Source organism: Ixodes scapularis, unplaced genomic scaffold, assembly GCF_016920785.2.
Source record: "Ixodes scapularis isolate PalLabHiFi unplaced genomic scaffold, ASM1692078v2 PGA_scaffold9__187_contigs__length_104089568, whole genome shotgun sequence".
Lineage (NCBI taxonomy): Eukaryota > Metazoa > Arthropoda > Arachnida > Ixodida > Ixodidae > Ixodes > Ixodes scapularis.
This window is the reverse complement of record NW_024609884.1, coordinates 29,255,789-29,281,443: the sequence shown is the minus strand read 5'-3', so window position 1 is coordinate 29,281,443 and position 25,655 is coordinate 29,255,789. Positions and strand designations below refer to the sequence as shown.

Here is a 25,655-nt window from a genome sequence, read left to right as displayed (position 1 = left end):
CCAATCTAGCAGGTGACGCGCGGTGCGCGGAGCAGCGCAGTCAATGTTGCTGTGTGGGCACAGCCAGCACTGCTCAGAACATCAACAACTGGAAGAACTGTTTTGTCTGTTTCAAACGTTTCGAGGTGTGGAGCGCAAGGGTGAGAGAAAAAAAGGGAGTGTGGGGCGCTGTCCGCCGCTTTCCTTGATGTCTTGACGTCTCCGTACCCGAGTCCGGTAGCTGTCTCAACGTCTCTGTACCACGTGATGTCCAGCAGTTGACGAGCAGGACCAATGTTGCCTACCGCAAGCAAGGTTTCGGTTTCATTATGTGATTTTTGTTTAAACAAGGTACGCAAGAAAACTATATAACTTTTTGGAAAACAAATAACATAGAACCATTTATTGGTTGTTTTGACATTAATCACCCATAACCCCAGAATTTTCGGAACTGACCGGAGTTACCCTTTAAAAGTTCTCAAGTTGACCTTTTAATGTCAGAGTTAAATTATTGCAACAACTGCGCAAGAAAGCAACTGTAGGTATGCTATAGAGCAGGGGTGGCCAGGCTGACCCGGCGTAAGAGCCGCAAACGAAACCACGAAACTTCCAAGAGCCGCAGGAGGGAGGGGCCAAATTTAAATTTTGTTCAGAGGCTGACTGTACGTATGAGTGCACAAGGCTGTACTACAGTACAGCCTTGTGCACTCATACGTAATGAAGTAGCCAAACCGAGGGTCATACTTTATGCTGCCTGAAATCCCTTCTTTTTTTTTCCTGGAGAAACGCGGAAAGGGGCGGGGGTTTCTTACGAGGGATCCGCGAGCCGCACTTGGACCAGCAAAGAGCCGCATGCGGCTCGCGAGCCGCGGTTTGGCCACCTCTGCTATAGAGTAAACCATTTTATTCTTTTTGCTGTTCACTCATCATAGTCCCCAGTGTGGGACTGATATATTAAAAAATAAATAAATTCATAAACGGTTCAATTTGGCACTTCTATGATAAACGGCTTGTTTTTAAAACATATAGAATTTATTCACATCTCGCCATTAAAGGTCCTCGGAAGAAAATGTATACCTATAGTACTTAATTTACCAGCAAGCTTAAACCAACAACTCTGTAGCGGTTGTAAGCGTCGCGGCAAATCCGGATTATCTGAAGCAGTGCCATGCTCAACCAGCATGAGTGTGACAGTGATGCCTCCCCATTCTTATCTGCAAAATGTAGATGCAAGGAGACACACAGCTGACAGTATCTACTGTGCTATCATGAAAATTGCCACAACAAACCTTTTGTGACTAACAGACGTCTGCTTCATTACAATGTTTCCATTGCAACTCTAGGAAATGTCTGTAGAAACTCGTGAAATTAGAGCAGAGTGCCCGGTAAAGCTGATTTCAAGTGGCCAGTCAAGCAACATCTAAAATTCGGTTCATAGTTTGTGCAACACACGCCAGACTTGTCGACTCCAGAGCAGCTGACAGCTGAACTGCCCAAGAGGTCTCTGCTTACCGCCATTGGGGACCTTGCGGCTGGCCTCCTGCTGGTGCCTGCAGGGCACCGGGGGATCCTCGCCGTGCCCAGAGTGATGATGCTGCTGCTGATGAGGCGAGCGGCTTGAGCGTGCCTTCCGCATGCGCCTCCGCTCTTCGCCAAGGAATGTGCGGATCTGCATCCGCATGTGATGATGGAAAGCAGGCTGGTCCTCAGCTCCGTCTATCCGGTCTCTGCTTAGCCTCTTTACCTGCACACGGTTGGTATCACCATGTCAATGCGCTTCATTCTACCTTGCTTTATTTTGTTTATTTAGAGAAACAAAACTGCAGCACCGAAGCATTACAGGAGGTACGACCTGAAAACAACCCACTTGTGCAAAATGCACAGATAATGATGATAGACCAGAAGCTGTTATATAAACACAAAATTACATAATTAAAAATAAGGAAAGCTATAGATCAGGATCCCTTTTTGAAAGGAACAATCCCACATTAGCATTTATAAATAGGGTTTCATGTTTTTGGAGTTTATTTTTCTTTGAATTCGGGGGTGTTTTTTCGGGGTTTATTTTTCGCCATAAATTCAGTGTTTTGCTTTGTGGTGTAAATTTTCGGTGTCAGAAAAAAAAATCCGCGTTTATCGGGGCTTATGTTGAAAAAAAAAAAAGGATACTGGATTGGGATTCCCCAACTTCCAGGGAACATATGTGTATGACCCCAATGCTCGGAAAGCATCCCGGTACCTATGGAAAGAAAAACGAGTGTAATTCTGAAAAAAAAAAAAAAGAAAAGAAAAGCAGCCTCATGACAGCTCAGTGGGGTCTGCCGTAATATCCCGAGATGCCCCACCCCCGAAAGATAGCCTACCCCCGTTTTTCACATGACATTTTTTTTTTTTCTGAAACGCCAAAATAGCCCTTTACTAGTAATTGCAGGGCCCTGAACAACGGTGACCTTAGCAGAAATGGTGTTACTTCATCACAGCGGAAGATGAGTGAACATTGCTGACTGGGAAGGAGAGTTGTCTTTGGTACATCACCCCTTCCTGCGATCAGAAGTTTCGAGGGTCACAAAATCGAAAACTAGCATTTTTTAACATTTCTTCTTATGGCACACCGAAAGTTAGCTCACCTTTTATGTTCATCCGATTTGCTATCGATTTTGGGTGGGCTTTCTCTTAGGATATTACGGTATGTTCCGGGTTAAAAAAAATAAAACTAGATAAAAGCCCTTCCTTCTGTGAACGTTGGTGTTTTTTTTTATTTGTATTATTGAAGGACAGCGATCCCATTTGGGGTTTTTCAGTTTTCCACAATTTTGATAAAACCGTACTGGGAGGTAATTTTCGGGGTTTATCAGTATTTACCAAAAATACACAACCCTATTTGTAAAGGCAGACTCTGGCAATGTATTCTACTCTCTGATTGTGCCATGCAAAAACTAATAGGGGTATATCTCGTAGTTGGCATGACAAAATATTTGTGATTTTCTTTTAATAATCCATATGACTTGAGACATTGTTTGCTAATTTCAAGAATTTTTTTTTTTTTTTTGTAAATTCCCACAAAGTTATTAAAGACAGCCAGCGAGAACTCCAGGCAAAATTGTTGTTGATCTCGGGGTTCCCATCCAATTGCATTTTTAGTTGCAGTTACACTGACATTTCTACTATACTTTCATAGTACAAACCTTGTGGCATGGTTTTAAAGTTCTTTTTAAAGTTCTTTCTAGTTTCTAGCATGTCCCACAAAACACATGGATAACCAAGTGAAGGCTTTAACAAAAAGCAGCTTTTTTTAATTGTAGGAGCAACGCATGCATAGAATATTGAGCTTGGACCCATGTCACAATAAGTGCCCACTCATTACTTTTTACATGTATGAAACCTACACAAGGGACTTATCCAGCGCCCACCCCAGACTTCTGAGCCCACCTAGACCTAGCTGACCGAAATGCTCCTCCTTGTTAGCTGCTTCTCCAAGCACCCCGGTGCAAGGCAGTGAAGCCCGCCCCACGAAGTGCCCCTTTTGCTTTTTTCTCTTGGACCTCACAAAAACAATTTTGGAGAGGGCGCTTGTTTTACATTTTAAGGGTAGGTTGGTTTCAAGTAAGGAAATCTAATGTTTTACTGGCTTTTAAGAGCCTGGCTAATGTGAAAATGAAAAGAAAGTGCATTTGACCCAAAGTAATCCCCAGAAACTTCACATCAATTTTTTAATGACGTGTTTGTTCATCAATAAAATAACATATGATGGGTCAAGGTTACATTTCCTTCCAAATGTGACGTTGAAACTTATGAGTGTGTAACTTTGTTTTACTGAATTCAGCAACTTGAACTTTATTTGACCAGGTTTTGAACTCTGTTGAAACTGGCAAAGCACACACCTGCTATTCAGTAAGAACCTACGAAAGTGTCTGTGTTCTATTTACTACATTTAACCAACAGTAGTAGCAGAGTCCTTTTATATAGCAATACCGCATGCTTGTTTGTTGTTACGCATTAAGTCCTTTTCTGTCAGTCGCAAGACCTTCCAACTGATTACGGGACTGGATTGTGCATTTATTCTACTCCAAACCTTGGGTCTGGTTTTGTTATTTAAAGCAATTGATAATTTAATTTTAGAACCGAAAATTGGTTTTATAATTACATTATAGGGCAAAGCAGTTAAAGTGAGGTAATCTTTAGAATGAAGCAGAAAATAAAGCAACGAATGAATGAATAACAGGTTAGCTTTTTAGCATTTCTTAAAAGATTCAATGTAATACCTACATCTATGATTATTTCCCCATTATATATCAACACTTATCAGTGTTTATTCTATCTGGGCACAACTCCAGCATAAGAAATTCAAGAGCTACATTATCACTAGTGCCAACAATTCATAAAAACTCAGTTGTAGTACTTACCAAGATAGGAATAAAATAATCATAAATTCCAAAATGATATGAATAAAACTTTCAGTGCTTATTTATATCTATTGATTTGTCAAAACTTTATTTGGAGAATATAACTGTCGGTGTTTTCCGATAAATATTAAGAATTTGTGCACATTACTAGATGAACAAGCCCGCTTGGAGTTAGTGCTTTTCTCCTCTGTGCGATGCCATGCTGCAGCAGTGCATCGCGGGTGTCTGCTGGAGTGCCCCCGTGCAGTGGGGGAAATGCATTCAAAGAGTTAAAAGAGTCTGCCATATCAAATTTTGAAATTATTTGAGATATTAAAGTCACTGCACAACAAAATCGTTTTTCAGAGAAAATAAATTGTGGCTCCGTTCTTGTATTGGAATTACACCTCATGGCCGCTGCTAAAGCCATGAGAGTCATTTTTGTAACACTACTGAAATGCATTAATATGAGCGCACAGACAGTACTACATATACTTGTGTCTGATGTCATGTGTCTTACTCAAACCATGTCCTAATATTGACAACCAGGTGGCCAATTTGTTGTATGACACGGGGAACACCAGGACGGGCAGCGGGGCATCCGTAGACATCAGAGTAGCTGTGGGCTTACCCTGCGCGAGGGCTTGAACATGGAGTCCGAAAGAATGTGGTGTAGCTGAGCATCAGCATAGTCCTTGTTGCTGGGTGAATACTGGAGCTCGTTCATGTCAAAGTTGAGCACGGTAGCTGTCCGGTCCAGGGGGAGGTCCAGTTCGCCCAAAGTTGGCTCGGCGGCCGTGTTGCTCTTGCTCAGGTTGGTCTGGGTGTAGGTGCGGAACAGCGATGCCAGCGACAACCCATTCTCATTGGTCATGACTGGCACCAGGCTGTTGTTGTTCTTCATCAGGCTCATGGCATCCGCCAGATTCAACTTGGAGTAAGTCTCAATTATCTTGGGCTCCCGGATACTGTGGTCTTTGAGCAGCATGGGCCGCAGGAACCGGTTGTTGTAGTATTTGAACCTGCATCACAATTTGCAGGCACTGTGGTATAAGCTCTCTTATCAAACTTGGCCGGAGCAAAGCATGGTATTCTTGTATAGTGTATGACGGCCATAAGAAAATGACAATGAATGCCTGTGTCTGAGGTACAATTCTGGCACTTTGTTGTGTTGTCTTATAAGATAGGCAATGGATCCTTAGTTTGATGCATGATAAATATTTCTAGAGCAGTCAGCCAGCTCGATGAGAACCTGCAAAAGTCGTTGACTTTGGTCATACATGGTTTGTTAGTAAAAATGGGCAAATTTGCAGCTGGAGCAATTTGCTTTAAATATTTAAAGGTTTATAGATAACGAGGGTTTAATTGGCATTCCATGTCCTTTTTTCTATTTTATTTTTATTTAAAGAACTCTATTTATTGCAAAACTGGCATTGTGGAAGGTTAAGCACTAGCGATTCCTAAAAAACTTTCAGCCTTTCCATCTATAACTTTTTATGGTTATTAATGCAAACGGTTATGAAGTGTGTACTGAATTTTGTTAAGACCAATGCCTAACATCTGTCGTAAGACGCTTGAAAATAAACAAAACTACAAACTTAGGCAAGCTTTTTTAAAGTACAAATGCTCTGCCATGGGCCTTGCAACACAATTGATCAAAACTTCAGGCAGACAATTAAATACAGTAGAGTCCCTTTATGACAAAAACGAAGGGACTTTGAAAATATGTTTGGCTCAACAGGTATTCAGCTTAAAAGTGACCAAAGTATCAAGCTGGGCATATCCTAATTGTTATTACAATGAAACAGTCTTATAATGAAGAGATGCTTATATATAAACGTTTATTTAGCTTGCCATGCAAAAAAGATTACTTTTTTTTTTCTTTCAGAATATTTCACACCATATATGTGGAAGTCATTTTGTGCACCATATATGTGGAAGTCATTGTGCGCACAAAATCTGCACAATGTTCTTAAAACATTGTGCAGATTTTTCGTGCCGATGACCAAGTGCTAGACCACGAGATGCTCATCTTGCTTGTAGTGAGAATAATGGCAAGAGAAAAGCAATGTCACCAGTTTTGGCAGTTCATAGTTTGTATATCACATAAAAAACCAGAAGCATCTCAAAGAAGATCAAACAAGCATTCAACTATAAAACTAAATAAAAGAATGTTTTGCTAATTGATTCGGAGGAAAAAGTACTTACTACCTTTTTTTTTTCAAGCGGATTGTTCAGGTTGCATGCATGCCTATATTACTGGATACTACATGTTACATGCAACGCTTCACCTATTCTGGTTATTCATGGGTGTAAGACCCACACTGGTACAGTATACTCGCATACTCATGGCAGATTAACTCTGCCATTTGACAGGGATGCCCAATTTCATATAGAAAACATTTGTGTGCAGGTATGATGCTCACTAACCAGCAGATTACTTTCTAGTCAGTAGCCTAGCACCATACTTACCAGCAGAGCATCTGGTCACCCGACTCACACTGAGAACCTTTATAAATGAACTTACTTGTCACGGATCTTGTAGTTACCCATGAACTGGCCCGTAACATCTTCCAGACCAGCCATCAGATGATCCATGAGCTTTATGGAGAAGAATTAGCTAGGGTCATCATCAAGGTGACATTGGAAACTAATGAGGCAGTTCACCTGTTACACCAACTAAGGAATTTGTAATTTGAAACATCTAGTCACCCTTGTGTGGAGTCTTTCGTTCATAGACATCTGTCCCTTGACACTTTGTGGTACATTCAGCAGACGTACGAGGGGTCCTATTGTCATCCCCTGAAAAAGACAAAAGGAATCACATTTCTGAAGTGTTACATGCTAATATGAAGTAATAATTTACATTTCCCGAGAATAATTATGGCTATTCTCTATAGCATCTTGCAGCCCATTTTGATCATTGCTGACAAAATGTTTGTATATCGAATATATTATAGGGTCGTTAACGTCAGTTCAGTTGTGTTCTGCCGAATCGAAAGTTCCGTGCCGAATCTTGGGATTCGGCAAAGCCAAACTTTTGCCGAACTTTTCTAAAGGTTCGGCAAAGATACGGCAAAAATACATTGTTACCAGACTTAACGTTGATATTTATTTCTTTTCCTGGCGAAAAAAGGTTTTATGTTTTTTTTTCTTAACTTAAATGCAACATGTAATAACACAGTTATTGCTAAGTAAGGTAATACTTCAAGATAATTGTATCTGTGTCGTTTTTGTGTGTTTACTGGCAATTTTAGTGACCGCTTGCAGAAGTGGCGTAACAACAGGGTTGGGTAGTAGCGAGCGTGGCGCAGTCACGAATCACGCTACGAGAGTTTCGGTTTTGAGGCATCATCAGCGCAAGCCCGCAAGTGTGTGTACATTGCTAAAATGAAGGCAATAACACTGCATTCTTGCTTTCTCTGGGAGTCACCGTTTCATGCCCAAAAATGAATGCAACGGTTGCTGAGCCTTCATTAGAAGAGATAACAATATCATTGTAAATATGCATGTTTTTCGATTTGAGTCACTTGACGTCAGCTTTGCATGAAAATATTCGTCCCATATTTGCAACGTCTTGTTTTTAACCTTTAAAATGCCGGGTTCTGATGTTAGGACACACACGGACGTTTAGGAAGTAGGGCAGAGTTAGGAATGTCGGATGTGCAACATCATGCATTATAGTTCTGTGTTCAATTTTACGCAGATACATGAAAATCGCGAAATAATGCTAATTGAAAAAGCAATATTATGTTTTGGCACACACTACCTCTAAGCCAAAAACAGGATTGTTAAAATTGCGAGGAGTGCTTTAAAGTACTTGTCAGCCAATGTTTCAACTTCCTCGTTGCATCACTGAAAAGGTCAAATGAAAATCACGTCATCCAGAATGTACCGCATCATTTATTGTCACTTGTGAAGTGGACTACGCAAATTACTAATCAATCTTCTATTCTTGAGGCAGAAAATATTGAAGAGAACCACACTCATTCACAAACGCACAGTTGCTGTGTTGCCTACTCCACACTTCGCCGTAACCGCTGGTTGTACTACACTGCATGATGGTAACTGCACGACTGCACAGCGTCCATTTGTAATCCATGGCCCCGTCGCGTTCTCGTGTGTGTGCAGACATTTGCCGAATTTTTGACGAATCTTTGCCAAACTTTCCTTCAAAAGTTCGACATGTGCTGAACTTTGCTGAATCTGAAGTTCGGCAGATTCGGTCCATCACTAGTTTATACACTTAACTGTAGACTCATGTTCCATCACATCACATAAAATAACATGTTATGTAATGTGGTCATGCGATGCATCCTGTGGCACAACATACCACATGACCATGTTACACTGATGATGTCACTTTCATGTTGCTTTTACAGCCAATCTCTCTCAAATACATTTATTATATCTCTCTCTCTCTCTCTCTCGTGTTGCTTTTTTTGTGTCGGTCTTCTCCTTCATAGCCTCCCCTATAACATACATTAATCCTGAAGAGCCAGAAAAGAGAGAACCGCTCCTCAATTTCTTTATCTCAACTCGAGAAAGAAACAAACCCTGTTCATGTCCTGGGGGGGGGGGGGGGGGGGTAGCTCGGAGGCCTGCTTCTTTTGGGGGAGGGTTAGAAAGGCGTGGAAGAGGGAATGGAGAGAAAGACACCAGAAAATAGTTTTTTTTTGCGTGGCAGAAGATGATTCTGTAGGTCAGCCTTTAAAAAAAAGAATGTGGGAGTACTTCCATACTTATTGGCAGTGTTTTTACAGAAATACTGCTTACCACAGAATCTAACACTGTGACTCAATCATGGCTTTCAGGATGCCTCAGGGGTGTTCCTATAGGGGAAGCTAAATGTGGATAGAACTTTGATGCTGCACCAGAAGCTATACTACATTTGGACAAGGTAAAGCTCCAGGCTGGAGACATGACAGTAAAGGAAAACAGCCTCTTTTCCTGTCTTGTCCTGTTCTAACAATGGCCTTGTACAAAGTAAATATCACACTGATAGTCTGTGCCCTCCCCATTGCATTACACATGTCGAACATGCACCCATTGCAATGAAGTGCCTATAACTGTAAACAATTAACAAATTTGTGACAATGCTGCTTTTTTAAAAATATTTCGCTGCAATGAAATTTTGCCAGCAGGAGTAAAGTGGTCATAGGACTCCATGTATGTTTTCTAATTGCAGGGTTCATAGAAATTAAGTCACTACAAAATATAAGTAATCTATAATAATAAAATTGCTTCATTTTTTGTCCTCCAAGTTAATTCCAATTACTGCTCTAATCCCTAAGAAGACAACTGCATGCCATAATTTATAAGGGCAAAGCTACGTCAAGGGTTGGTCATGCTCACCTGGACAAAAACTGTGAAGTATATCACTGCAATGGTGGTTGTCACAAGCATCTTCTTGGTGGGAATAACATCTTCATTGACAACCAGAACCAAAGCAAAGGCCACTGCACCCCTTAATCCTCCGTAGGCCATGATGAATTGATCCACCTTATTGAGGGTGTGCACGCGGAAGCGGTTGATGGGCCATGTCAGGAGTACCACCCCTGTGAGTCAAGGTTATTATTAATACTGCAGCTCTCAGGACTAGTGATAGCAACCAACTGTTGAGCTTGAGACTCACCAACAGACCTGAAGACCGTGATGAACACGATGGTGAGGATGACAAACCAAGTGTTCCACTCGTGGATGTCGTTCACCGTGGAAACACCAAGGAACATAAAGATAATTGTTTCGGAACAGTTGGCAAGCATTTTCATTCCATACTTGAGGGTTGTGTGTGACTTCTGCGAGATGTTTTCCTCGACATAGTTCTTCATTGTGAGGCCGCAGAAAGTCAGCCTGCAGGAAGAAACAGAGCCCAGCCATGGCAAACAACTGTCACTGTCTTTCCAAAAGTTGCATCTTGCCTGCAAAAGGCATGCTTGGGGAATGATTTTGTTAAACTGACAGAAGAGACATTTGGCAGGGACAACAGGGCATATTTTGATATTTTCTTCCTGGCAATCCAAAGGATGGAAGGTGCATGCACGCGATTGCATAACTTGTGCTCTGTCAAACAGATTACAATTTTTGAAAATTGACTTAATTTTGCTAAATACCATATCTGGAATGGTACTTCAATAATGAGACTGGTTATAAAATGAGCCTGAAAATCGGGACCTGCATGTAGAGAGCTAAAATTTTTATCATAAGTATTTTTCTGGTGCATGACATACTTAGGGTAGTAATAAGTGAATTTGAATTGCTATATCATTAGTAAAATAGCGCAAAACAACAAGGAAGAAAGGGCGAGATAGACAGGAAGGGCGCTCGCCCTTTCTTCCTTGTTGTTTTGCGCTATTTTACTAATGATGAACGACCAACTAGCCCGCCAGCTCACCTTATTGAATTGCTATAATTTAATTTAATTTTTGAGTAATTTATAACTAATATTTACTAATGAATAAAAGTAAGAGTAGGTATATAATATAAGTACTTTTAACTAATTGCAAAACCTGAATGACAATTACAACTCTTTGTTTCATAACATTATCAGGCTGGATCCCTTCGGTTTACACTCATTGACAGGCAAAAATACACAGTCTGCTTTATTGCCCTTCTGCCAAATCACGGTGCTTTGGAAGCACCCCAAGACTGTGCCTGGGCACCGGTCGTGGACGCACAGCTGAGCAGCTGTCGAAGCCACAGTACCCACAGAGGGGCACAGAATATAAAGTGAGAGTGCCTTCCATTGGCAGTCTGGAGAATAATAATAAAAAGAATGTGGTTTGTATAGGTCACATGATGCCACTTTCCCCGCCAAATTTAGTGGAAAATGCACAAACAGACGGCGGATGGATGGTGGACGGACAAACTTTAAGGATTGGGGGGGGGGAAGGGTAGCTTTAAAAAGCATTTCATGCTTTGAAAGAATGTGGTTGGAATTTGTACATTGAATATTTTATCACGACTCATGTGGGCCAGTTGCAGAACATTTGGGAGTTTAAGCCTCCAGTAGGTCGATTGTTTTGGCACCTACTAACACTAAAAGATTGCTTTTATTTTGAACTACCACGAAAAAATTAACATTACCAATCTTGCTGGTGTTGAAGTAAGGCTGGACAATTAATCAATTAACATTCCAATTAATTAATGGTTTAATTGCAATACATTTAATTAACCAGTTAATCTGTTGAGTTTTAAGTTAGAAATTTTGGAGAGAAAGTAAAAATGCTTTCTTTACTCCTGGTGTGCATTTTGTACTTCAGGAGGCAGCACTCTAATATTTCCCATGATTGTATTAGTATAGAGTGATTATCTTTAAAACCAACATAGTAATATTTTATTTTTAGAATGGTTTTCTCCTTTTTTTTTTTTTATTATGGGCAGTACAGCGTTCATTTTCAAACGAGGCTCACATTCCATTATGGTAGACATAGCAAGAACTAATAAAAAGAAAATTTGTTGCTCTGACACTTTTTAGGTATTATGCCTGAAGGTTAACACAACCAATTAATTGATTAAAGGGCAGCAGTTAGTCCGGTTAGAATTTTTAATCGACGCCCAGCCCGACTAATAAGACAGCTGACTCATATCATACTCAAAACTCGGTAGGTGAGAAAGGGACAAAATGTAATGAATGTAAAATGCCATACATTGAATCTTCACAAGATAGACAAGGAATGGACAAATACATTTCAGTGCAGAAAAAACACCATCACATTAGCAACACTGAAGTCGGGTAACTTTCAAAGAAAAATATATGCAAAGTAATTGCATTACTTTCTGAAATTAATGCAAAACTGTAATGAATTACTTTTCCATGCTAGTAATCTAATTGTAATTAGCTAATTTTTAGACTAAGTAGTTGTAATTTTAATTAAATTAGCTTTCGAAGGAAATTTTTACAAGTATGATGCTGATACCTTGTGAAATCTGAACGTATAGCACTCTTCCCGTGAAAAAGAAGAACATCATCCTTGGCAATTTTAATGATGGCCAGATGCCAATACAGGTGACTGAACTCGTGAAGATTGTTCCCAAGCTTCCACTTGCCCATTTGTAAGCTAATTTTAATCTAACTATATGAACTGTGGTCTCAGAAATTCCAATGCCCACATTGGGATGGCAAGCAAGTAAATAACACATTTGACATAAAATTAAGCCAACAGACATACCCAGCAATGCCTAATCAAAGGGATTTATAAATCTACTTGCTATATGCAAATATCCTTTCTTCAATCCCGAATTTGAAAAAAAGAAAAAAAAAAAAAAGAAGAAAAGAGACAACCACAAATGATTAACACAGTCTGTCAGGACATCTTGGCCTAACATATACTCTTGCATAATAGCCACAGTTTAATTTTGGAAACTTTACTGCTATGTGGATATCAAAATTCACAAAGTTTCAGTTGTTTTCTAAATACACCCGGCGCCGCGCGTGCACCGCCCCGCTTTGGAAGTCTGCTTTTCTCATAAGCATGCGGCTGTAATATTTGTACTGTTCTAAGATCGCGGCCGGTTAGCCCCGTTGGGCGCGCTTTTTACCGAGCACCCATGCACTGCGGAGAAGCAACACCCGCGGAGGCGAGTTCCGCGGATGTTGCTTCTCCGCGGTGCATGGGTGCTAGGGTAAGAAGCGCACTCAATGAAGCTAACCCGCCGCGATCAACAATTCGAAGAATACGAATATCGAAGGTAATCTTGAAGCAGATATCGAATATCGTAGTATACGAAACTGCTAATTCGCACAATCCTAAAGAAAAATAAGGGCAAGCACAGTTGCGTAATGAGGGCGTTTTTGTTGCCGACAGGCTACGCCTGCTTGTCGTCTGCTTTCTTTTGTTGGCTGTCGCCTACGCGAGAACTGATAGATGGTGCTGTGGCACTACCTGTCGACAACAGCTTCAAATACGGCTCTCCATCATCTGCGTGAATGCTCATGATTGAAATAGTCCAGTATGTTTTCATCTTTCACAGAGACTGAGCTACGCCTTTAAATTTGACGAGGTAAAATGCACCACTAAAGTACTATCGCGGACAATATGAGCGGAAACAGCGCTCCGGCCTGTGCACGGTACTACCTACGCCGCCTGTCGCATCGCTCCCTAAACACGGCGCACCCTGAGGCCGAGATAAATTATCACTTGCGCTCACGGCGCCACTGCGCTCTTCCGGCCGTCTGCTAGCCTAATGTTCACGTTTTCAGCTAACATGTATTTCAGTGCATTTCAAGAAAGCGCCGAAGTGGAAAATGCGCTGTCACGCTCGTATCTCCTCGAGGAGCGCTGCCTGACGAAGCTGCCTTGGCCGCTAAAAGGAGCCGATCTGAATACCATCGAAAACATTTGGAGGCGCATCAAGGTAGCTATGTCACGGCGTCCCCTCCACCGCGGCACTGCCAATAAATTGTGGAAAGCAATGGGAGGTGAATGGGAGTGGCTTCGGGGCTGAGCCAGACTTCGTGGCCGCGCTCTATGATTTCTTACCAGACAGTTTGAGAGCCGTGGTCGCGGGTCAGGGGAAAATGACGCGGTATTAAATTATTTTGCAAGTTTTACTGCGCCTCAGGACCCCCTGAACGGGACTTCTGCCGATTGGAGCAAAGCTTGATGCTGCGCGGTTGCGACACACTGTTTGACGCCGTTAACCACGCATACTTTTGAGGGGAGCCCCCTCCATGCCGACTATTAATCTTTTGTGGCTGACAATGTCCTCTGCAAATATTCTTTCGATTAAGTTTCAATCTCCTTCTCTTGACAAATATATGACTGTTTGTCCCACCTTATTAAGGCTAGGAATTCGTAAACAAAAAACTGGTGTCTTGTCAGGAACATGTTTTGCTTGAAACAAACAGGTGGGCCCAGTAATAAAGAAATAATATTTTTGCACCTTTTCATACTAATCAAGGTTACAAAACCTTCTCGGTAACATGTATGCTTACCGTCTTTTGAACATCTGCGATCAGTGAAATAAATAAATAAATAAATACATTGGAGCTGGACTTAATCCGGCATACAGATTTTGGCCTATATTTTACGATGTCCCACTTTGTGCATGCACCTATAATCAAACAAAAACAACCTGCAACGTATTTTGATATGACTTTCAAGAACGGTAATCGCAGTTGAAATTTAAGACACTTCAATATTTTTTCTTCACCGGTCAGCGTTTTTTCTACGGGATTCTGCGCGATAGAGTAAAGTAATTTAATACCAAAAGGGGAACGACAAGTGTAATCTTTTGTTCCCCCCGCGGCCCTACCACACATGCCCGCTGTCGCACCCACCATCTCGCTTGCAGACAACCGGAAGAGCGCAGTGGCGCAGCGAGCGCAAGTGAGAAAATATCTCGGACTCGGGGTGCGCCATGTGTGCGAAGCAAGGCGACAGGCGGCGCAGGTAGTACCGTGCGCCGGCCGGAGCGCTGAGTGCATCTTCGATGAAAATTTTCTCTCCACATGCAGGCGCCGATTTTTCCGGCTCTTGTTATGGCCAGTCCCGCTATTTATGCCACACAATACAGTGTGCGATATTAATTGAAACAAGTCTATTTTAAAGTCGTGAAAGGTAGAGGAATGTGGTTGGTGCAGGTGAGTTATACGGTCAGGGAGACATAATAGTCACAAGTCGAATAATTAACTCAAATTTCTAAGTACCTTTTATTTAGTAAAAATAAACATGGTTTCAATTAGAAACTCGATGACGATTATCTAAAAGCCCTAAATCGGTCAATTTTAGAAGGATTTGGAGCACGTAGCAAGCGCGGGGGGCGCGCTACGCGGTTGATGATCTTTATTATTATTATTATTGCGCCTGTTTCACGAGTGCAAACTTTAGCACAACCCCGCGCTTGCCAGGTGCCCCAAATCCTTCTATTATTGACCGATTCAGGGGTTTTAGATGACGCTCATCACGTTTCTAATCGAAACCATATGTTTATTTTCACTAATTAAGAAGTTACCGCATTTGCTCGAGTAATAGCCGCACTTCTTATGAACAACGCCCTTCCGTCGACTTTCCTGCAGAGCACACATGCAACAATCATCGCGTCCTGTAAAAAAAAAAAAAAAAAAAGTCAATTAACGAGGTTGAGACCACGATTCTCCGTAAAATTGTGATCTGAGCAGATAGCATTTTCGCGCGAAGACGTTATCTCTGTCTCGTAAATCGCCGCCATTTTCCTGCCGATCGCGGTGATTCGCTATCCCCGTGCTCCGTGAGAAAGCAGACCCACAGGCCTTGTTAATAAGTGCGGCTATTACACGTAACGATTAGGCATCTATATTGCGTTCCCCTGACCACCTAAAGAAACCACATAACTCTACCTTTCGCGGCTTCTTTCTTTAAATATATTTGTTCGAATACAAATCAAACAGCCTGTGTCTACGTATATTAGCAGTAGAAATGAAAATGCTGAATAGGTGGCACGAGCCATCGCCCAATTCACGGGTTTCAAGTCCAGCCTGTGAGTGAAAAGTGGGCACTGGGGAGCAAGACGCCAACTCTACTCACGCCAGAATTCCAGACAGGTGGAAGAGTTCGGCGCTGAGGTAAGACAGGTAGCCCAGGATGAAGACGAAGAGCGGCTCGATGGCTCGCACGTGGTGCGTGAAGCGCGAGACGAAGGCCGCCACCAGGCCCCACAGGATGCCCACGCCCGTGCCGCCCAGGGCCACCACGAAGAACGAGGCCACGCCGGACACATAATCCGCCGGAATGATGTTCTCCTGGCCCATGTTGGTGTAGGCCTCGAACATCCGGTAGAGCACCTGCATTGACGCACGCACGTTGCGTCCACACGTCCCAACCGCGCTGGTCCCGACGAACTAAAAAACTCGACGGCATCTCAGCGACCGCCTTTTGTAATGTAGACTAAATAAAACATCGATACAACATGAAGACGCGACGTTACACACACTTCCTGCAGCGTTTTGTAAGTCTCTTCCCCTAGAAAACGTTTTGTAACATTATTAATACCCGTCAAAAAAGGAAAAAAAAATGTTCACAACTGAAAATTGTTATAAAAAAAAAAAGAGTGACGAGAGGATGACGTAATACTACTTCCAAAGTTCAACCTTGAAGTCAATCTGTTTCGGAAAGAAAAAAAGGAGCATTTATGCCTGATCACTAATATGGGCAGATCGAAGAGCGAGCAAGCACTCTCTCACACGCTCCCAAGACACCACTCAAAATAATAAGTACCTATGAATATATTGGGATGACCGCTGTTCGAAACGCCAGCTGTCGTGGTGTCATGAACAATTTTTTTTTCGTCACAAATTTTTTTTTAATGCAAATTGACCGAAATTTGAAGTTATAGTAAGCGGTGTAATTGCTATGCTACTTGCGCCAAATTGCACCGAAATGCTTATCCTGCTGTATTTCACAAAAACGGGAAGAATTTGTGCCAACACTGAAGCAGAAGTTAATTTCACTTTATTAACATCACTTTTCAATCAGGCCCCACTACACTGCCGAAACAGCAGTAGGCTTGAGCGAATTTTCAAAACATCCTATTATCGCTTCAATAACGCACTGCGCTGACAGCTCTGGTACGTTTCGCAATATCTCATTATTTGTGGTCTGTTTATAAGCTAGCTCCGTTGCGTGCGCTTTACACCACGTACAGATGCATTGCAGAGGAGCGACACTCGCGGAGTTGATCCTGATAAAAGGGCCAACAACACGCAAAAAAATCAGGGACAAAGCAGAAGTGAACACAGGACAAGCGCCGACTCTCAACTGAACTTTAATAAAAATAAATCAGCCACCGAACACATCACGGTGTAGTCAATCAACACGTTTCTAAGAATGCAATCTCTTTGCTGTGTAAATTCAGCGACGTCTGGCTGACGCATTTCGTACCTTTTTTTTTAATGCGAAAGCATTAACTGTCCCATAAAGCGAACCGACGTCATCAGCTTTGAAGCCGCGCCAAACGGCATCTAAACTCCCCTGTCCCAATGGAGCGAACTCAGCGAAGTGAAGTCGCGATCTGATGGGTAGGCTCTCATTGGCTGGCGCGCGTCATCAAGGATCGAACGAAGCTCCCATTGGCTCTCGCGCGGCGCAGTTCCAAAAAACGCCACCAGAGAAGCCCTCTCCATGGTGGCGCAGCGCACGCAGGGGCCCGGCCGTCGGTAAGAGGGAGCAGCTGGCCGCACAGCCCGCTCGGGCAAACTCCGGAGAGGCTGCACGGCCGAGCTCGGTGCGGCGCGGCCACTTCACAAGAGCGCGCGCTCGGCCGTCCGCCGCTACCTCGGCAGCGGAAGAACGACATTCATGCTTTCGTATTCATATTACAACGGTTAAACCAGCTGAACTACGAAATTAGGGAGAAAGGGGTAAAGAAGTGATCGCTGGACTACCAACTATTTAATAAAGATTCTTCGTATTCCTCTCTTTGCCTACTGGCGTTGTGGCTACCTTCTCTTCTTCCTACTTGATTTTTCTGTTCCATCTCGGGTACTGGTATTCCGGAGGAATCTTTTTTCGCTTTCCTGTAGCGCAATAGATGGTGAACTAATGCAGTTTTCTTCTTTATCTTCTATGGCCAAGGCCTCAAGTACCTCTCTCTGTTACGATGGCCCGCAAGGATGCATCCACCTTATAGGTCTTTACAGAAAAGAAGACAACAAGGTTTCCCTTCTTGCTTTTTCCAACGTGTTTTTCCAACTTGAAAAGCTAAAATTCCTTGCACAGCTTAGCAGCCGCACTTTTGACCTTCTTTGGATTAAGAGAGGGAAGCCCGAAGTTCTCAATCGCAGTGTCAGCCTTAATTTTCAGCAGGTTCACAGGAAGCACAACGATCGCTTGTCATTCCGTACAAACACATGATTTCACACAACTTGAAAAAAGTAGCGGTGCGGTACAACGTGCCCTTGCTGTTTTCTGTCCCCTGCAAGTTCGCGCAACTTTGCCCAAGAGTTCTAAATAAGAAAGGTACCTCACTTGCACTGTAACGTACGAAAATCAGTATTTTGACTGCAAGGCGGGAGTTGTTTATAAAATTCCGCTTACGTGTAAAAAATCCTATATTGGTCAGACGGGCAGATGCGTTGACCACACATTGCGGGAGCATGACCTGTCGTTACAGTCAAGTGGGAGCGGTGCATGCTAGTTTTGGGTGTCGACCTATCTTCAAAAAGGCAGAGATTATTGACAAGTGAAGATACCGAATGACTAGGGAGATTTTGGAAGCCTATGCGATTAAAAAGAGGATGGTACGAAATGCGTCAGCCAGACGTCTCTGAATTTACACGACAAAGAAATTGTATTTTCAGACACGTGTTGATTGACCACCCCGTGGTGTGTTCTGTGTTTTAGAGCGCAGCTCTTAGGGGCCCGTTTCCAGCCTGAGCGGCGTCGGCGTCGGCGTCGCCGTTGGCGTCGGCGTCGGCGTCGGCGTAACCGCGCCCCTCTCCTCCTCCTCCCCCTCCTCCTCTTCCCCCTCCTCCTCCTCCCGCCTCCTTCTCCTCCTCCTCCCCTCATTGTCTAGTATGGTGCGGGGGGGTCACGTGACCTCGGGGGGAGGGGTCACATGACCTTGGGGGGCGAGGAGGGGGAGGAGGAGGAGGTCAGAGGTCCGGGGGGTCACGTGACCTCGGGGGGAGGGGGTCACATGACCTTGGGCGGGGCGTCACGTGACTTCGGCGGGGGGAGGGGAGTCACCCCCCGGGGTCACGTGATCTGGGGGGGGGAGGGGAGGGGGTAGTCAACTAACGCTTAATTTGTTGTTTTAGGCGGTGAAGGAGAGGGAGGGGATGGAGGAGGAGGAGGAGGGGAGGAGGACTAGCAGGCATGATCACGAGGGAGGAGGAGGAATATACCCTCCCCTCAGTACCCTTCCCTCCTCCTCCTCAAGAGCTGCGCTCCAATTCGGCGCTACAGGGAGTTGTAAACGGCTTTCACTTTTTTTTTATTTCTTTTTAGAGCGCAGCTCTTAGGGGCCCGTTTCCGGCTTGAGCGGCGTCGCCGTTGGCATCGGCGTAACCGCGAGGTCACGTGACCCCCCCCCCCCGAGGTCACGTGACACCCCTAGGTCAAGTGACCCCGAGGTCACGTGACCCCCTTAGGTCATGTGACCCCCTGAGGTCACCTGACCCCTTGAGGTCACGTGACCCCCAGAAGTCACGTGACCGCCTTGAGGTCACATGACCTTAGGAGGTCACATGACCGTGACCCCCTAAGGTCATGTGACCCTTCAGGTCACGTGACCCCCGAGGTCACGTGACCCCCAAAGGTCACGTGAGCCCCTGAGGTCACGTGACCCCCGGAGGTCACGTGACCCCCTGAAGTCACGTGACCCCCTTGAGGTCACGTGACCTCAAGGATCATTAAGGATTATTAAATTTCAGTTGAGAGCCAGCGCTTGTCCTGTGTTCACTTCTGCTTTGTTCCTGCCTTTTGCGCGCCGCTTGTCCTTTCGTCTTTATGAACCCAACTACCCCACCCACATCGCCACCCTAATTGAGTTGATCTTGTACATGGCATGCTTCGTTGCAACGCAGACGCGAACTGAGGGGAAGAACACTATTCCAGATCGACATGGCCCATGTGCACGCGTCGGGTAAAAAACTACTAATAAAAAATAAAAGGGCCGAATTTGTTGTTGCCGTTACGCTGATTCTCGAAGAAATGCGTGAGCATTTCGTGCAGCGGTTATATATAACAAAGCATGATGAGTGCAGCCTCTCAAGACTTTTCCGCGGGGAGAACGTTCCCGAAACCCCTATTCCCCCTGGTTCAAGCAGAACAGGTCATTTAGCGAGTGCACGGAGGACGGCGGCCGCACAGGAACACCTAGCAACCGCGAGGTGCCGTGGGGGATAGCGGTGCTAGGGCGTACAGAGCGAGCGCGCGCGTCGAGACCGGCCGTGGGCGTACTTAGGCCGCCGGCGGGGCGCCGCGAGGCGGCGTGACCCAAGGTGGGTTAATAATTTAATATTTTGTAATGAGCCATTCGCAGACTGTCATCACCGCGGAGCGGCGTGAACGGGGAAAGGGGGGGGGGGGGGGGGGGGGGTTAACACGCGCCCCAGTGATGCACCCGCCGTCCCCAACTGCGCGGCGCCGAAATTGGCGAAGGGGGACGTCGCCGGTGATCTTCGGTTGCTAGGCGTTACGTCATGGCTCACTCTTTATAACCGGTCAATCTAGTGCGGCCTCTGTTAGTATGCGTCCTAACACCAAGCCTCTTGAAATATGCACCCCGCCGCCATCTGTCGGCGCTTGCAGAAGGTGTTTTCCTAGCCAGTTTCAACAGCCAGTGGGGCTATGGCGCCATCCAGCGGCGACGTTGCGAACTTTATACACGTGTGCTCCAAACCAGTTCAAGGTTAACGCATGTACCAGGGCACTAATGCTAACGGATTAAAAAAGTGGTAAATGTTAATGTGACAACTCCACCTTGAAGTATTTTTTGAAATAAAACAACGGTTAGTAAATATTGCAGACCGTGATTCTCCGACGAGTTGCGTGCACCATGAGTCGTGATTTATAATTTATAAGTAACCTTGATTAGCTGTAGCTAAGCTCCACTAATATGCTCAATTAGCGAGAACAAGTCCTCATTTAGTTACCATAGCTATATAGACCTCCAACCAACAGTTTGAAAGCACAGTCAATAAGTTTTAAATTAAAACTACACGCTTTAGCAGTGGGCAAAGGGAAGCTCACGAATAACCTCTGGATTCTTTAAGAAGGCACATTTATCGCCCACATATGCTGATTTGACATCACCATAAAGCTCAAATACCACCGGTGTGCATATTTAAATTATAAAAGCTTTGCTTTTCAAGTGAATTTAAGAATTGCAGAGTATTATCGCAATCTTCAGAACTTTAACAAAACACAGAATTTAGTGTTCAAAATGATTCTATTCCAACATCTTTTCAGTGCATACTACTTGTATTTGATATCAAGTCTAAAACAACCATTCACAGATATTCAACTGATGTACTTCATCAGTCAGCATGCGTTCTAAAAGCAACTTCTGGAATGAACAAGAAAAAAAAAAGTGTCGCAACGTTCGGACATTACGAGCCAACGGATAAAATAAACTCAGATGACCTTCCGGCTGAGCGGAGCCACGCTCGGAGCGTGAAGTCACGTGGCACTCGTGGACCGCTGAGCTGGCTAACATAGCTCGTAACGTCTATTGCGCTACATCATAACTTGTGGAATTACACTTGCTCTGCCATTGGCCCACTGATAATGGGGGGGAAAAAAAGGGGGGGGGGGGAGGGGGAGGTTGCACAGGAGTGTGGGAAAGCAAACATTATGCCTTTTTTTCGTTGAACGGGTCCATATGAATCTGAACATACTAGTATTCCCAGTGGAATGAGTAAAAATTAAATTTATGCTTATGCTGCAAAAGGTCACCATCACTGTTTAGTACAAAAACGTAATCGGTAAAATTCATCTTTGAGATAAATTACCACGTGCTCTCTCGTCATTTTTTCGTTGCGGGTGGTTAACAATAAAATATGAGATAAATGCCACTAAAGTCGGTGACAGGTGAAAAACAAAGGAGGAAGCTCCTCCCACCTCTTTCCGCTTTAGCGGAGCGAACGCTGGAGAGAAGCTTCCATTTCGTTCTTGGTACGTCACCGACTAATAGAGTATTGCGGGTGACTAGAATTTCCACATTTTTATTATGAACAGCGCGTTAGTCTCACAGACGCTTTGACTCCAGCCGCCACAGCGGGTGGAGTTCTTTATTCTCAATTTCTAAAAATATATTTAGGAAACACTATCCGTCATTCCTATACTAGGTGCAACGAGGAGCAAACGAAGTAATAGTCAACTACGAAGAAAACCGAAGACAAAAGCACGGCAGTAAGGATGCAGTGTCGGCTAGAGCGAAAGGGTTCATCAAGTGTCTCTCTGAAGAAGCATTCCTCGGGTTTTCGCAAGGCGAAATGCTTCACCAGTCCATCAGTAAGTAATTTTCAATTTGTGGGCTTCAAATATTGTTTGTATACGGCGTGCAAGTTCGTCCGCTCCTTGCGCACCTCGTGCGTTTGTTTACCCCCGAAACGCGCCCACGTGCTTTTGTCTCCCCCGACTTCTACCAATGACGATGCGCGCTTGGCTGCCTCGTCATCGCGCGTTCCCTACGCGTTGTCTAGGATGCCATTTGATCGGCATGCTCTTTCTTGCGTTCCGATACGCGAAACGACGCACTTTGGAACACTTGCTCGCTGTATTAATTCGCGACAAATGTCAAAGCATCATACTAATGAAGGGATCATTAGCCGCATTAACATGTTGACTAGGAACTTGTATTTGACTTTGTTGTTTTTTTGTTTGTGGGGGGGGGGGGGGGGGGGGATAATGCCTTTGTAGGCACTTACGCATATGCGAGCAGTATTAAACGGCACAGTTGAAATATCGAAGCTACACACACACACACACACACACTCTCTCTCTCTCTAAAAAAGTATGAGTCTACTTTCCTGCCGAACATGTGACAACGAAACACGGAGACAGCCAACATGGCGAGCAACAGAAGGGTCCAGCGAATGACGGAGCACAGAATAAGGTTAGGCCCAAAGAGTACCACGTGCGCAGAGACAGTGAGCATATTAAATGTCGCTATGTTAATTTTTTTTTTTTTTTTTTTGTGAAGGCTTTGATAGTCTTTGAGCGCTGGAGGCCACTCACCACAGTGACGGCGTCGTTGAGTAAGCTCTCGCCAAAGACGAGGATGTAGAGCACGTCGTTGACGTGGATCTCCTCGAAGACGGCCAGCACGGCCACGGGGTCCACGGCCGAGATGATGGAGCTGAAGAGGAGCGCGTCCAGCAGGGGCACGTCGGTACCGTACAGCCCGCTCAGGCCCACGCCCCACAGACAGAGGCCGATGGTGAGCGTGTTCCAGACGGTGCCCAGCACAGCGTACGTCAGGATGGAGCCCAGGTTGTCGAAGAAGGACCGGTTGGGCATGTAGTAGCCGGCGTCCAGCACAATGGGCGGCAGCATGAACAGGAAGAACACGTCCGGCGTCAGTGGCCCCACCGAGGTCAGCCCCGTGTAGAAGAGCAGCAAGCCAATGACCACGCCGATCACGATCAGGATGCAACTCTCGGGGCAGATGAGATGCAACTTGGGTGTCACGTGGAAGCCTGCAGGAAGCGTCGAGGATCGCCGAATCACCAAAGGTGGATTTGAAGGTTGGGCGAGAGCTTTGTCTTTACGCTGCCTTTAAGATCTAAGATGCGACCTTCCTTCAGACCTTTTTTTTTTTCTTTTCTTGCTTTTTGACCAGACGGTGCGGGTAAAGTTGCCTCGCCTCACCATAAAGAAAACGTAAGAAGTTTGCATAAGTTTGAAATAATACGTTCGATACATCGTCACAGGCGAGTAAGGTAATACATGGATAGCCATGGAAGCCCCGAAACGTTTTTGCTGTAAAGAGAGATGGAGCTTCAGCTGCTTCAGCCTGTCGAAAGATATTTTTTATGTCGGCATAAAAATAAAACTGCTTATAGTGTCAACTCGTACGCAGGCTTAATAAAAGAGAGAGAGAAAAAAAAAGGCATGCAAAGTATGTGTAAACATAATTTGAATAAAGAAGAACAGAAAACGTGTTCATTTTAAGTTTATAATTATAATAATAAATACGATAACTGCAGATTAAACTTTCTCCTGATTTCATTTAACGAGTGATGAATTGGTAATCATCTTCAGTTCTGCAAAAAAAAAATTAAAAATCAGAACGACATATTTTAAGGAGGTGCCTTCCGCCTTTTGTATACCAGACCGGACGATGAAACGGTAGTCAATACTTTTGCAAACACAAACGACACATCGGGGGAAATGGGCCCTTGGAAGGCCCGAACTCGCATAAGCAACATCACCTTCATATACGCTTTCTTCGTATTTTTCTTTTTTGCATTTTTTCCAAGAGCGCGTGCTGTCGGCATCGGGTACTACAAAGAATGGCATCACCCTGAACAAAAGGACATTGAGGCACTCTACACCATACGATGGGCAAAATCATTTGACCTTTTCGGACTCCAGATTGCTGACTTTCTTTTTACGACTTTCTTTGAATCCTGAGGTCACGGACAACGTCATGGATATCGACATATCGCAATGGATCAAGGGGATCAAGAATCAATCAATCCGACCTTGATCGAGAGCATGAAAACGCGCGATTGGCCAGCAGCCCGATGTCCTCGATGCATGGTTTGATCGACCATTTGCACAAATACGCCACAATGATAGAGTGCGATTGGGTAGCGGGGTAGGCACTGTCCCCGAGGCAACCTTGTCATATACGTGTTTCACATAGCGCGAGACCGTTCGACTCGCTTTTTGTTTTTCGATTCGATACGACGCGACACAATGCGACACAACAGGATAATTTTGGCCTGTACCGGTGCCATCGTATACGGCGCACAACTTTTGTCATGTGTTTAAATAAAATTAGGCGATGCAGAGTCTATTTAAACACAACCAAAAACCTTTTAGTCAACATTATGCTACAACCCTTTGATTGAGAGGTATATATTCTTGGCGAAAAGCCACGTACACTGTGCGACACTCTCTGCGTGAACATGCGATCGCCGTTCTTTTTCTGAAACGATGGACGTGTCATTAAAACTGCTAGTGCGAGAAAGGTGCTATGCTCACTTGAAGCACAAACCTGTAAGCGGAAACTTTTTAATGCTCGCCAATATTCTTTTAAAGTAAAATACGAACAAGCACACCGACGCCGTGTTGGTGCCAACAGCGTCGCGCAGAGCATACCTGGGCACCGCCATAAAGTAGTGATTATTTTCAAGGAAAATGAAATTACGCGTGTACGCACATCAAATTGCGAGTAATCAAGGAAATAAAATTCGTGTAAGGGAATTAGAAAAAGAGTAAAAAAAAAAAAACTATTTATGAAAGTAATTAGTTACTGCACTCTAAAAAAAAGCCCGTGCGTCTACTTTTCCGCAGAACACTCGGAGAGCCTATCACCGCAACTCACGGAGGCAGCTCAGCGAATGACGATGCCGAAACATGTGTTTAGACCAAAAAACGCAGTTCGAGTTGTGACATTAGGCAATGCAAGCGTGACGTTTTGCATTGCTTAATGTCACAACTCGAACTGCGTTTTTCGGTCTAAACATATGTTTCGGCATTGTCATTCGGTGAGCTGCCTCCGTAAGTTCCGTTGATTGGCTCTCCGAGTGTTGTGTGAAAAAGTAGACGCACGGGCTTTTTTTTTTTTTTTTTTTTTTGTCAGATTGTACGAGTGGTCGCGTATATACTCGGTCCAGTTGAACGGAAAATGAAGAAAGTA

The 25,655-nt window shown here is 44.2% G+C and overlaps 1 protein-coding gene across 1 annotated transcript in view; it reads right to left on the bottom strand.

Annotated features, from left to right (window-relative positions):
- The window catches only part of LOC8028363 (sodium/hydrogen exchanger 3), a 32,721-nt gene extending 8,270 nt beyond the window's left edge, over positions 1-24,451 (bottom strand). The window contains exons 1-10 of the mRNA XM_042287273.1: positions 24,368-24,451; positions 23,657-23,767; positions 23,024-23,557; positions 15,869-16,125; positions 9,997-10,214; positions 9,717-9,919; positions 7,074-7,163; positions 6,889-6,962; positions 4,993-5,383; positions 1,492-1,723 (exon numbers count right to left, since the gene is read on the bottom strand). Of these exons, the coding sequence (XP_042143207.1) occupies positions 1,492-1,723; positions 4,993-5,383; positions 6,889-6,962; positions 7,074-7,163; positions 9,717-9,919; positions 9,997-10,214; positions 15,869-16,125; positions 23,024-23,557; positions 23,657-23,767; positions 24,368-24,451 (2,194 nt within the window). The remainder of the gene's footprint in view (positions 1-1,491; positions 1,724-4,992; positions 5,384-6,888; positions 6,963-7,073; positions 7,164-9,716; positions 9,920-9,996; positions 10,215-15,868; positions 16,126-23,023; positions 23,558-23,656; positions 23,768-24,367) is intronic.
- Positions 24,452-25,655: the final 1,204 nt, after the last annotated feature.